The 13,790-nt window shown below is 44.2% G+C and overlaps 1 protein-coding gene across 8 annotated transcripts in view; it reads right to left on the minus strand.

Annotated features, from left to right (window-relative positions):
* HYDIN (HYDIN axonemal central pair apparatus protein) overlaps positions 1 to 13,790 on the minus strand; it is a 427,212-nt gene that overhangs the window by 97,888 nt on the left and 315,534 nt on the right. For all 8 annotated transcript variants that reach the window (XM_079117081.1, XM_079117080.1, XM_079117074.1 and 5 more), the window contains 7 exons: positions 10,897 to 11,514; positions 8,296 to 8,517; positions 4,938 to 5,146; positions 4,539 to 4,721; positions 3,598 to 3,717; positions 776 to 935; positions 500 to 672 (listed from right to left, as the gene is read on the minus strand). In XM_079117081.1, the coding sequence (XP_078973207.1) occupies positions 500 to 672; positions 776 to 935; positions 3,598 to 3,717; positions 4,539 to 4,721; positions 4,938 to 5,146; positions 8,296 to 8,517; positions 10,897 to 11,514 (1,685 nt within the window). The remainder of the gene's footprint in view (positions 1 to 499; positions 673 to 775; positions 936 to 3,597; positions 3,718 to 4,538; positions 4,722 to 4,937; positions 5,147 to 8,295; positions 8,518 to 10,896; positions 11,515 to 13,790) is intronic.

Here is a 13,790-nt window from a genome sequence, read left to right on the forward strand (position 1 = left end):
ATTCCTTGGTCTTCACCAAGTAATGCAGGATACACAACAATATTATCTTTCCCAGGAATAAACATTTTTTACTTAGAATAATACAATTCTAATGAATGAAGATGTAAGTTCTAGATTTGCTCTAGTGTTCTCTGTTTGAGCCCTAATTTCTTGAGCGAAGATTTGTATTTAGGTAATGGACCACCTTGAGAAGGTGGAAAAAAACTAGTCCTTCTGAGAAAAATGGAAATATGGACATACTTTGTCAGTTGATCTTAAGGGAGTTCAGTTCATCTTAGGGGGATTTTGTTGAAGCCTATCTACTGAACCCAAGTTACCCTGTGACCTAAATAGGGTTTCTGGCCATTCTGATTTGCACAGGATCAAGGAGTTTCCCAGGACACAGGACTTTCAGTGCTGAAGCCAGGAAAGTCCAGAGTAAATTAGGATGAGTTGACCACTCTAGAACTAAATGTTTAAAAAATTCCATTCCAGTCTTGGCATCATTTAGAGCTCTGACCTGTGAAGCAAGAGCCGGTCAAAATGTATTTGCCTGGGGTCTAGCTCGAGTTCTGGACGGATCCCCTGGCAGGTTAATTTGAAGACAGCTGGTTCTGGGTTCTCCTTGATGCAGCAGACAATGCTGTCTTCGATGGTGCCAACCGAAGTAGGGTAGGCCCACACATTTAGCATCTGACAGAAGAGTCAAAAGAAAGTATGTTTATACTGAGGATGCCAATGCCTCAAACTTCCCAAGAAAGCCTTGTCATGGTGGACTTTATCTAGGTGATTCTACCTGTTTCTCATTGGGTTTCAGAGTCATGTTGACAGGCTCCAGAAAGTAGGTGCTTGCTTTGATATCATTCTGAAAACAGAAGAACGCCTCCACCACCATTGGGGAACTATTCAGGATGGTCAGGATCTCCATGTTGCCTGGGAACAAGGATGACTTGTATCTGGAAACAAACAGGAATGGGGATGAGTTTGTGAGGATGGAATGAGAATTCAGGTGGAGGAGGAGCCTGTGTAGCGCAAGACAACTCAAAAGGACAGTGTGGCCTGCTGGGGCAGTGGCATGGTGGCTGAGAACACAAGCTCTGCTGTGCACGCTTGCTTTGAGAATACTGTGCTGCAATCAGGTGCCCCCTAAGCCTTGGAATCCTGATCTCTGAGATGGGATGATAATGCCTCTTAAGACTGCTGAATATTAAGTGAGATTGTATACTTGAAGCTTTTAGGAGAGCTGGAGAGATCAAATGCCCATCAAACAATGGTTATTATTGTAAAGAATTCTGAGAAATATGCTGATCTACCCTTCCATGTGCTTATGTCCCCAGGAGAGATTATTATTTGAGTCACTTGCTATTTCACTTCTGTCTTAGAGGTAACCTCACTCACCTCCTTTTACCACACCCTCACAGAATGTTATTGTGTTGGCATGGATTCATCTGGTTTTATTTACTGTTACCAGGCTGTTTCTGTGCCTTTGTGTTTTAAGGAGCGATCCAAAGAGTTGAGTACCCTGGCCACTGGAAGATGTTATGCTAATGGTAAGGAGCAGGAAAGGAACCATAAGAGAGGGTTCAAGAAATAAAGATGTACATCATCAGATCAGAGCATAGACCAGGAAAAAAAAAAAAAACGGCTGTCAAACTATTGGGGCAGGCTATCATGGAAGATGGCTGGAGAGAATGACAGAAACCAAATCGGTGTCAGAGAGAGAAAGAGAGAGTTCTCTGTGTGAATAACTGCAAAAGGGGCAGTGCCCTGCATCTAACTGATCATCACCACTACCCAGCACTGAGCTGAAAGGTTTCATGTGCATTACCCAGTTCAGTTTCCCAAAATCTGTGAGGTGGGTGCTATAATATCTTAATTTTGCAGAAAAATACATTGAGGTATTATTGAACAGTGCCATTTGCACTGGGCTTTGTTTTGGACCACTATAATCATATTCTTCCTAGACTACTGTTGTCTGGCTCAACATCCTGGCTAATGTCAATGCTGCCTCAAACACATGAATAGTCAGAATTCCCCTGATTCCCACTCCTGGACTTCTCTATGTCAGGCTCATCAACCTTCCCAAATCCTCCCACTGGGCCTTGAATGCCCTCTCTATCATCAGTAAACCCTCTTCACCTTCTCTTCCTAGTCCGGCATCTCAGGAAGTAAACCAGAGGTAAAAAGGGAATAGAGGGCAAAAATGTTCCCTCAGCTCCACCAAGGAAGCACAAAACCAATGCTCTTTACTTGCCACAGCAAATAACCGACTGAATGGAGAGTTAAGTTTCATTTCCCATCTCACCTCCTTGCCTATATAAGAAATGTGCATAAACTAAAAACAAAACAAAACAAAACAAAACAAAACAAAAACTAGTATCATTACAAATTCATTATAACTAGGCCCCTGAAAATTTTAATCTATTTCTCTAATCTGCTCTCTCTTTCCACAAAAATGCTTTTCTTATCTTCTTATCTTCTCCATTTCCTCAACATTTTAAAACTTCCTCCACTTTCTTTACTCTTGGGAGGGCAACCTCACATCATTCGTTATGTTGAAAATAGACACAGTCGCATAGGAATCTCCTCACCATTCTCACCAAATCTGTGACCACCCTTTCTCCCAGAGCCATCTCACCTTTATCCTTCCTACTATGAGATGATGGTGCCTCCTCCTGGCAAAGGCCAGCATCCCCTATTCGGTTGTGCTGTCTTAGGGAGCTATGTCATTGAGGGACATGACCTTCCACTGAAACTCCAGCTTGTTCCTGCCTGCCTACCCTCTGCAGACAGCCACCAGGAGAACAAAAGTCCATAACCAGACTTCCCTAGTCTCATCTCTCTCTCTCTCCACCTTGACTCTCTCCCATCTCCTCTCACAGCCAAGTTATTCCAGAGTTTCCTTCACACCCTGTCTTCCTTCTTTCACTGTTCACTGATTCCTTATCCTACTTAACTTGGGTTCACTCTCAAAAGTCCCCCAAAAGTACTCTTACTACAGGCCTTGGTGATCTCCATGTTGTTAAATGCTGTGAATGTCTATGCCTTCATCTTTCTGTCTTCTCTGTGCATTCAGCATAAATGACCCTTCTCTCTTCTCAAGGATCCATGACCCACCCTTTCCTGGTCTCTCCTAATACTTCTGGCCCCCTTTCTTATCTCCTTTGTGGCTCCTTTTGTGCATGGTGAAGTTCTCTGGGGTTCCATCTTTGGTCCTTCTCTGCTAATATGCTCTCTTCTTAGGCCATCTCACCTATGCCTATGGCTTTTGCTGTCTTGAAGATTGAGCTCTCCTTTGACAATCCAAATCATCTATCCTATTCTCTGCTTTATGTGGCTTCTAGAGATATCTTCCAAGCACCTCAAACTTGACAGATCCAAAAGCAAACTCTTGATCCTACCCTTCAAAACCTGGTGCTCTCTCAGAATTTCTCATTTGGGAAAGTGGTGTTCAATCAGAACTGGGTGTTTAAGCATAACCCAGTTCCCCTGATTTGCGATTTGGTTCTAACTGAGGCAGCATCAGTTAAAGCTATGTCTACATAAAAAATCTTCTTGTACTATTTGTAAGCCCAACCCAGGAGTCTGAAATCTGTTTTGAAATAAGGGAAGACTTACTTATCTCTTGATTTTCCACAAAGGAGTGGTCCAAAGCAAAACTTCCCCAAGCTCGTAACATACTTCTTAAAGATGACCTCATTTGGTTTCATGTCCTTCTTCAGCTGAGGGAATACCACTCTGAACACAGGGGAGGAAGAAATAAGGTGAGCTGCTTGAACTGAAGTTCAACACCACCACTTGATGTGTGCAGAACCTAGCGTTCCCTGTTCTACAAAGGGCCCAAGAGTCTGAAGACCGTACTGGTAATTGAGAAACTTTGTCAAGGCTTTCTTTCCACCCTCCCACCCCAAGGGAGGAAAGTAAGGTTTGAACTTCAGAAAAAAGATTCCAGTGGTATCTGCCATAATAAGGGCTGATGATAGAGCTGAACTGGACATTCTGTTCCAGTGAGTCCAACTAGAGAAATTCCCAAGAATCTTTATGGAAAACTAGTTCCGGTGGCTATTCTGAGTTCCTTGGTTCAATGGGGCCCTTTGATGAGAATTGCAAAAAAGCTCCTCTGGATGGACATATATAAAGGTCCCTTATCTCCAGGGGAGTAGCCCTGCGAGCTTGCTCAGCCAGGTGCCTCTATGTGGTCCGTAAACTGCACAGAAAAAATCTGGCCCATGGAGATTTGCATGCATGTTTGCATTATAAGATGAAAAACTCTAGAGCAAATATGAAATCAGTTTAAATTTTCTTAACAATTAAATAAATGAACTAATTTGCCCTCCCCTTTTACGCTTGATGTGCCTCAGTCTGGAATGACCCTGTGGCATCAGGGCATCTCCGATGCTCTCGGTCAATGTGTGAGACCCTGAAGGCTTAGACAACAAGAGGGTCGGGAATGCTGTCTCAATTCCACGTTGTTATTAAGAGCTGCCTTGTGTGAAGTGCCATGGAGGAGAACTAAAATGGACCTCTCCAGCTTTTCTTTTGAAATAAAAGACACTTACTTTGGGTCTTGGCAAATGTATGGGTAAGTGCAGACACCTCGGCAATAGAGCTGGTATTGGCGGCGGGTTCCGAGTATCTCAAAATTAAAGGTTTGGTCAAAGTTCCCAAGATCATTAGAAGAGAAGTGCACTCGTAATGTCACCTCCCCATTGGCTGGCACGATCCACCGGAAGTGATTCAGCCTGAAATGACCACACAGGCTTTAAAGTGAGAAAGCTTCCTTCTGGCAAGAGAGGGTAGGAGAGCTACCTGGGAGGGGCCCTGTCCTGCTGCAGTTAGCACCGCGGGTCACAGGGCCCCACAGCCAGCACAGCCCTGCTCCCCTCTGGTGCTGTGATGGCCGCACCCTCAGTGTGGGGCTTCGGCATCCCCATCCCTCGGGTAGCTGGGAGGCCCACCTGATGAACTTCTCCTGAGAGTGCTGCCCGCTGAAGCTGTTCTGGTCTATGTCGGTCAGGGGAGTGATGATTCCAGCAGGCCCCCCCGGAAGGCCCTTCCTGTTGAGGGCTGTGCGACGTTTTTCCTTCTGAGTCTCACGGGTTTGTTCTGGTTTTTCTTTCGTTTTTTGTCTTCCCCCCTTAGAGGAGGTGGGCTGCTCCTCCTGGACCTTCATTGAACATGAGCACAGGGTCTTAAGTCCACATCTCAGGCACACGCCAGCAAAGGCAGAGAGTCCCCAAACGCGTTTGCAGACTGGGGCAGTGGTGCTGCTGCAAAGGTGGGGTCCAGTCTGCCTGCCAGTGACAAGGCCATGCTCCCTGAAGAGGAGGGAAACCCCAGAGGAAACCTGAAGTTGGCAGGGAGTGTGTGGGAGCAGGATCTCAGCTCCGGGCAGTACTCACCCCGCCACAGCCAGCAGGGCTTCCAGCTTCCCTGGCGTCCTGAGGCCAGTCGCCCTGTCCACTCGACATCTCATCTCCAGTATTTTGTTGGCACATTTTAGTCCCTATCATCTCCTTTCCCCTTCTCTTTGTTTTTAGGATTTATGATCTTTTAAAAAATCTCTTACTATTTTTGGGAAGTAGAAGAATAAACACGTTTGCTATGTCATGTTTAATAAGAAGTTTCTATTTTTCTAGGGGTATTTTCATGTTTCTTGACTGATTTTTTTTTTTATTTTTGGCCTTTTATTTATCATTTCTACCTTTTTATTTTAGAAAACTTTCAAAGTTGAAGGCCTAGTACAGTAATAAACTAGTTTTAATAGTTGGTAATTTATTGATTTATCTATTTATCTATCTATCTATCTATTTATTTTTGGTACTGGGGATCGAACTCAGGGGTACTCGATCACTGAGCCACAACCCCAGCCCTATTTTGTCTTTTATTTAGAGACGGGGGCTCACTGAGTTGCTTAGTGCCTTGCTTTTGCTGAGGCTGGCTTTGAACTCGAGATCTTTCTGCCTCAGCTTCCTGAGCTGCTGGGATTACAGGTGTGCACCACTGCACCTGGCTGTTAATATTTATTTATCTTTTTTCATTCATTGTTTTTCCCTCGAAACCAATGAAGGTGAGCTGCAGATGGTAACTCTGCCTCTATTTAGACTGTGCCTCAGAGCAGCGACTTGCCCTAGACTAACACAAGACTGTCACAACACCTAAGAAAGTGAACAACAATTCCATACTATCATTCCGTACACGGCCTCATGTTAAAGATTTCCTATTTGTCCCAGGCATTTCTTTTCATAACCATTTGTTCCTGTTATGGTTTGGATGTGAGGTGTCCCCCAAAAGCTCACATGTGAGACAATGCAAGAAAGTTCAGAGGAGAAATGATTGGGTTGTAAGAGCCTTAACCCAAACAATGATTTAATCCCCTGATAGGGATTAACTGGTGGTAACTGAAGTGGTGGGGTGTGGTTGGAGGAGGCAGGAATTGGGGCATGACTTTGGGTATATGTTTGTGTCTGACAAGTCGAGTCTCTCTTTGCTTTCTGATCATGATGTGAGTTTCCTCCTTCCACCACACAGTCCCACCATGACGTTCAGCCTCACCTCCAGCCCCAGGAAATGGAGCCGGCCTTCTATGGAACTGTGAACCCATGAGCCCTCAAATAAATTTTCCTCCTCTATAGTTGTTCTGGAAGGGTCCTTTAATCACAGCACTGAAAAAGCTGACTAAAACAGTTCCTATATTGTTTTTGGTATTATATCTACTTAGTATCTTTTTTTTTTTTTGTTTTTGTTTTTGTGCTAGAGATTGAACCTGAAGTTTAGGATCTTTTAATCTCCAGCCTCCTACCTTGTCCCAAGCGCACTGACTCTTTGAAGAGACCATATCTATGTTCTTACGGCATATTCCATACTCTGAATTTTTCTGACTTTTCTCACAGTGCCACTGAACTTACTCCTTTCCTCCTTGTATTTCCTTTAAATTGAAAGTTAGGCTTAAAAGCTTGATTTGACTCATAGATGGTACAGGCACTTCATGCATTGACACTAGGGACACATAATGGCAGGCTGATCCCTGGTTATAGACGCACAACCTGTTCACCTGGCTAGGATGGTGCTGCCCCATCTGTTCGCTGTAAAGAACAGTGTCCCTTTGCAGTTGGCCCTCACCTGTGTGATGATGTCTTGGCTGGTGTGTCTTATCCTCCAGCAACCTTTCTGCTCACTGCTTTCCCATCATTTCCATTGATGATCCTTAATCAATTATTTTACTGGGGATAGTAAAGTAGTGATTTCCTAATTCTACCATTATTTCTACAATTTTGAGATGCTATTTTTTTCTCAAATGAAAAGCTTTCCTTTGTCATTTGCAGAACTAGCGTTCCGACTAAAGTGACAGGTTAAAGTTGCTTCATTCTTTTCTTTACCTGAACAATTTTCAGAATAAGAGGTTGGTGCAGTGGTGGCCTCTGATGATGGGGACAGATTTTTCCTCTTTGTCTTTTTTATGTGGAATTTCACTATGGATGCTGTACTCTGGTGAGATGCATATACTCACCCATGCAGCTGGCCTTGGGTGCCGATTTCCCACTTACTTTTATGTTAAAGTTGGGGTGATCTCTATGGCCTCTGAGTGAGGCAGAGTCTACAGGTAATTTATTTGTTCTTTTTGCAGAGGTACATGGTTTGTGGGAGCATGTGTGGAGAGATTAAAATTTTGGGTCAGTGTTTTTTAGGTATAAAAAACACCCTTTATGATTTTGATGGCATATTATTGCTCAACTTTATTTCCCTTTATGATTTATTCTAATAATTGCACATAACTTTCTCCTATTTTTACATGATTCTATTTTGATTACATCTATTTTTAGTCCAACTAGAATTTATTTTACTAGAGTGTTAGGTAAGGAGATAAAAAGTAACTTTACTCAAAATATCCAATCTTCCTATCTTAATCTCTTTAATAACCAATTCTTTTCCTGGCTGTGTTCCCTGAACTGACATCTGTGGATCCTTGTATTTTTATGCACTATGTGAATCACCTTAGCTTTGTAATATATTCTTTGTATCTTTTTAAAAGAGCTAGTTTTGCTTTTTTCTTGCAGCTGAGCTTCAGCGTGATGTGACCAGTTCCTTAGACCCTCCCCTGGGGACTGGAAAGGTTGGAAGGTGAGAAGCCATCGTTTTCGGCCTCCTCTTGGGAAGCAGAGTGAGTCATGTGCAGGGAAGGTGCAGCCTGGGGAGGTTTGCACAGGATGGCAGAGGGGAGAGGGAGGGTCAGGTTTTGGCCACATCAGGGTGGCGACCTTCCTTCTGCCCTCTGAAGCCCTGCCAAGGCAGGAGGACCAGCAGCAGATGCTTTACCTTCGTAGAGATGGTGCTGGTGCCAAGTTCAGATTCTACATCCACTTCTTTCTTTTCGTCTGTCAGGGAGAGCTCATCCGTTGGTGGAATCACAAACACAAAGTGTTTCAGGATGTCCGTGGGGGCGATGGGCAGCCTCTTCACAGGGTAGGAGATGACAGAGAACAAGGCGGAAGGTGGGATGGGTGGTCCAGAGGACCCCAGACCCAAGTTGTCCAGGATCTAGAAGAAAGGCTAGGAGTTAATTTCCTGTGCAGAGGCCAGGTGAACCCCAAGCACCTCCTTGAGAGAGCTGACACCCTCCACACCCCCCGTCCAACATTCTTGATGAACACTCCTGCAACAAGAATGTTTCAAGAAAGGGTGTCAAGGGCCTCTGACCAGCTCTGCAGGGCTTTACAGACCCCTGCACCCTAGACAGACTGTGGGCTCCCTGTACTTCCTATAGTCTTTGCCATGCTGTTGTGACTTTTTAATGGTCTGTCTTTGCAATTTGACTGTAAACTCCATTAGAACAAGAACCAGGTTGATATGGCACAAAGCCTAGCACTCCACAAATCTGTTTAAACACACCAGTTAGTCAGGTTTGAATGTCTATAGTGTAGAGTTGTTTTTTTTTTTTTTTTTTGCTTTAAATGCTCTTTTCTTTCAAAGGTGAAAGAAAGTTAGATGGGAGCAGGTCAAATACAGCAAAAAACAAAGCAAAACAAAACAAAAATGAAAAGTGAAAAACCCCCAACGGTTCTAAGAATGGGATAAAGGATGGGAATGGAGAGGGAAGTCAAGAAGAACCTCAAGAGAGAAAATTTACTCCTACTGCATCCCATTCAGCTCTGATACATAACACACGAGCAATGTCCAGAGCGGATGAGTTGAACTGCTTTCTCAGCAAGCAAAGATCATCAGAATAAGCGTGCTACACCCACACTAATTGTTTTAGTCCCAATAATAAATGCTATTGAGTGCCCAATCTGTGGACCAAGTGGCCTGTCAGGCCTAGCAAGTACCCACTGTTATATAATCATCCTGTGTCTCTCATCCAATGGGCCAGGAGATAGAGGCATTATAACAGGTAGCTGGAATTACCCCCCAGCATTTAGAATGTCAGTGAGGAAAGCGTTGAATTGTTGGTACCAGTGATTAAACTACCAGAGCCAGGAGGTTCTTCAAGCAATAGTCTAACCTATGCTTGGGATGTTAAGGGTACAAAGAAAGACAAGAAGATGTTCTTGGCTGCAGGTATTTTTAAAAAAGCATATTTTTGCAAAAAAAAAAAATCACAATTCTTTACATAAGACTGGCTTTACATAGCTGTGAACTGAGTTGAGCTGCGAGGGTTTGTCCTCTGCTGCCCTCTCCTCTTTCGGCCCCACCCTGGACCACTATGGTGAGACTCATGGTGAGGCTATATCACTTCCAAGTCTGCCCTCCTGGGAATTTCCCACCACCAGCCCTTACCGTGCATGTAACCCTCACAGGCTCCATTCTCTACTTTGAAACGTTTTGCCTAGTTTCTGATAAACTAACCGGAGGTCACTCAAGTATAGGCTCTTCCTCCCCACAGCCAACTCTGGCCTGCTAGAGTTTTTTTAAATAAAGTTACCTTGGAACATCGCTACACTCTTCTGGTTACAGGTCGTTGATGGTTATTGTCACCATCCCAAGGCTCAGGTGAATGGTTGTGATATAGAGCATGTGACCTACACCCTAAAATTTTGCTTCTTGGTCCTTTCCAGAAGAAAGTCCATCCCTATGAGATAGGGATTAGGATAAAGAGGGAGATATACTGAATCTTAAAGAAACAGTCCATGAGCCATTGAGATGCAGAAAGTACAGGTGGAAATCTAGAGCAACAGGCCCTTGGCCCATGTTCTTGTAAAATGAGGGAAGTACACATGTGCAGGGAAAATTGACATGAAATTGTGCAGCTCCAGCCTGGACTCATCTCCAGTCTGGTCCCTGATACAGCTCTTCTATAAATATTGGATCCCCAGCCCAAGGGGGCTTCTCACTCTCTAGACAGCCTGCATTCTCTCTTGATGTGTATCTATGTTCCTAAATAAACCTCTGTCTATGCCTTTGTCTGGCTCGTGCTGAAACGCTTTTCTGTCACGTATTGTCAAGAACTGCTGGTCCTACCTTGAATTTCCTAACCCCTCTGGGAACTCCTTAGGTCCTTGTTCAGAGACATCTCTTCTCCCAGGACACCTGCCTCTGCCCTCCATTGGCCAGGGTGGCTTTCCCAAGGGAAAGGCTATCTAATAGGATAATTTCTGCCACTGTGGGAGGCTTGTGGGAAAGATATTTTGGAGTGAACAAGTCACTTGCCTTGCCAACCCCATAACACCAGCTCAAAGATGAGCTGTACAGGTGGCTATTTATGAGGTTTGATAGAATATTAAGATTGGTGGAACTTTCTATGGATTTTATTTTGCCAAGTACACGAAGGTCCCTCTAGTCATTATTGTCTTTTATCCCAAGGGGCATCGGAAATTAATCAAATTGAGGGATGTGGATTTACAACAGAAAGGAGCATCTCAGTGATGAGCGCGGGGCTGCAGCCTCCTTTGTTTCCACTCCCCACTGGGAAGCGGCTCCTACCTGCTCTCCTTTGGGAAGCCTGTCGTTCTCCAGGGCCTGCTTCCAGTTCAAGCCTTCTAGGTCCGGGGTCTGGATGTTGATGAAGGGCACCCCCAGATCCTTCTTGCCCTCGTGGTCCTCCTCCCCCTCCCCCTCCCCGTCGCTCCGCTCCTCCAGGGCCCGCAGCTTCTCCAGCCGCTCCCTCTCGGCCTTCTCCCTCTCCAGGCGCTCCTTCTCCGCCCGCTCCTTCTCCAGTCGCTCCCTCTCCCGGTCCTTGCGGCCCCGCCGCCCAGAGGGAGCCTGGCGCTGGTCATCGGGCTCGTGCGCCACCTCCTCCATCCCTCCGTGAGGCAGCTGAACTCCTTGCTTCCGATCCCAGTACACCAGGATGGCCTGGATATCCTTCAAGCTCAACTCGTAGGCCTTGAACTTCAGGGCCAATTGCTTGTCAGTATCCTTTGGGAAGTCCCCTTCACTGTCCTCTTGCTCCTGGGTAAAAGGAACCCCAGACAAGTTGATTTCAGTCGTGTTTTTCTTTTTCTTGCTTGGGTCTTCCTTCTCAAGCGTTAGTTGCTCCCTGACAGAAATTTTCCTTTCCAGCGACTCCATCTTAATATCTGGTTTGCTGGAAGTAATACCCTAGAAGGTAAAACACAGAAGTCAGGCTTTAAAAGTTTACTAAGCATGAGAACAGCAAGAAGAGAGATATTTCGTTTCAAAAGGTCGCCTCATAGGATCCAGGCACAACCTGGTCCAAGGACCACTGTGGGAGGATTTTATCTAAATACCCATCCCATGGATCTTTCCCCACTGTAGATTTGGCTGGGATCTGGCTGTCTGCATTTTGAGAAGGGTATATAGTGACTTGAATGTGCACTCCTGGCTGACAGCTGCTGTTCTGAAGGATCAACAGGAAAAGACCTGCAAACTTCTGCATCTGCTACAGGTGCTCTGGAATAGGCCGGAGAGGGTTCTGCCGAGTCCTAGTTGTACTGCCTGCTAGCCGTGTTCAGTCTCAGTTGTATTCCTGGGCAAGAATTTAACATCTCTCTGCCTCATCCATATAACGGGGAGAGTAGTATTGATCTTAATAACCATGCCAGAGAATTGTTGAAGATTAAAAGTGTGAATCCATATAAGCAGCTTGTCAGTGCCTGCCATGGAGTGAGGATTCTATTTAGCATGAAGTTATTAAAATTACACAGGTCTTGTGTATGATGGGTATTGTTGGGAACAAATGGGAGTTTAGAATCTGGCTATACCCCAGGCTTTTATAAAACATTTATTTATTTAATGAACTGGGAATTTAGAAACCAACTTTAAACTTTTTCTTATTGCCCTTTCAAATTTGTTTTGTGGGCTCTGATTTTTTTCATCCCTGAAATCCTCAGGTAGTTCCTATCACTTTTTGGGGTCATTATTTGGTGATGTCCAGTCTAGTCCAGTCTACTAGTCACGACCTGCAGTATAACCCAGTGTCCCCCTTCCCAGTTACAGCCCTTCTCCCTCTAAGTTCAGGCCTGTTGCAGGCTTCAGTCCTGCATGTCCTGGGGCTGCTTTGCCTTATAACCAACTGCACCTCCTCCTACTCCACTTCTCTACCGTGAACACAGCCCAGCAACACAGCAGTGCTGGCAAAGCCGTCTTGGGGAGTAAGAACTCTGGCACCTTACGGCAGCTTGCGTCAGGATGGGAAGGGCGTGGCTTCTACTGCATCCATTTTGGTCTGGAGAGCCACTGTCAAGACATGGGTTGGTACATAGGGTGGCGCCCAGTGAGGGTAGGACCTGTACTTGGACAATTGTAGGAGCCCAGCATAGAGCAGCTGGAGGCTGACAATAAATTACTTCAGAATAGGGAAGAATTTAATAACATGATTAATGAACTTGAATGAATGGGTGCAGAAAACATACACATTATTCCAACACATGGAATATCGACAAAAACTAATCACATGTCAGAGCTCAACAAATGTGAAGAACCAACACGACACGGAACATGTTCTATGAAGATGTTATTCTAGAATCAGAAATTTAAATAATTCAAAATGAAGCCATTCACTTGGAAATTAGAAAATACGCTTTGAAATAGTCCATGGGTTGAAGGAGCAGCCATAAAGAATTGTAGAACATGTCTTTAGAATGGAAGAGCAATGAAAACACTGGATACCAACCATGGAGGATACCAAAAATGATATTTGGAAGTTTACATATATCTTTAAATGCTTTTACAACTTTTAATAAATTAGAAAATCAAAATGATTCAAAATTAATAAGATAAGCATCCATCTTAAGAAGTGAGAAAAGGAACTGAAAAATAACCAAGTGGAAAGAAGAAAATTATAAAAAAGTCAAAATTAGAAACTACTTAGATAGAAAACAAACATATAATGGGGTACTTTGAGTTCGAGGCAAAAGCTGTTACTTTGGAAAGACCATAAAAATGACAAAGTCCCAGCAAGATTGGTCAAGAAAAAAGAGAGAAGGGTCCAAATAAGCATCAAGAGAGGGTGACAACAAGATGTAACCACGGATACAGAATAGATTAGAAGGAGAGTAAGATAGCACCATAAATTACCCTACACCAACAAACTTGAAAATATGATAAGGTGGCTACTTTTTAAGAAAATCATGAAAGACCAAATTGACTCTGAAAGTAAAAGCCTAAACAAACCTTTGGTCCTAAAGCAAATTAATTTGATAATTTGTATGTAACCTACTGTGTGAATTGATTGAAGAAGAAAAACAAACATGTCATATAATTCAACACCCAGGAGTAGGAAATCTGCATAAAACATTTAAAAATCTCAAGTGCCTAAAGGCATGGGGAGCCAGCCAGGCAGTCATGAGCTGCAGGCCACGTGTTCATAGCTGGAACGTGTTCGTAGCTGTTAGAATCTGGCTATACCCCGGGCT

This window comes from Sciurus vulgaris (genome assembly GCF_902686455.1).
Source record: "Sciurus vulgaris genome assembly, chromosome: 17".
Lineage (NCBI taxonomy): Eukaryota > Metazoa > Chordata > Mammalia > Rodentia > Sciuridae > Sciurus > Sciurus vulgaris.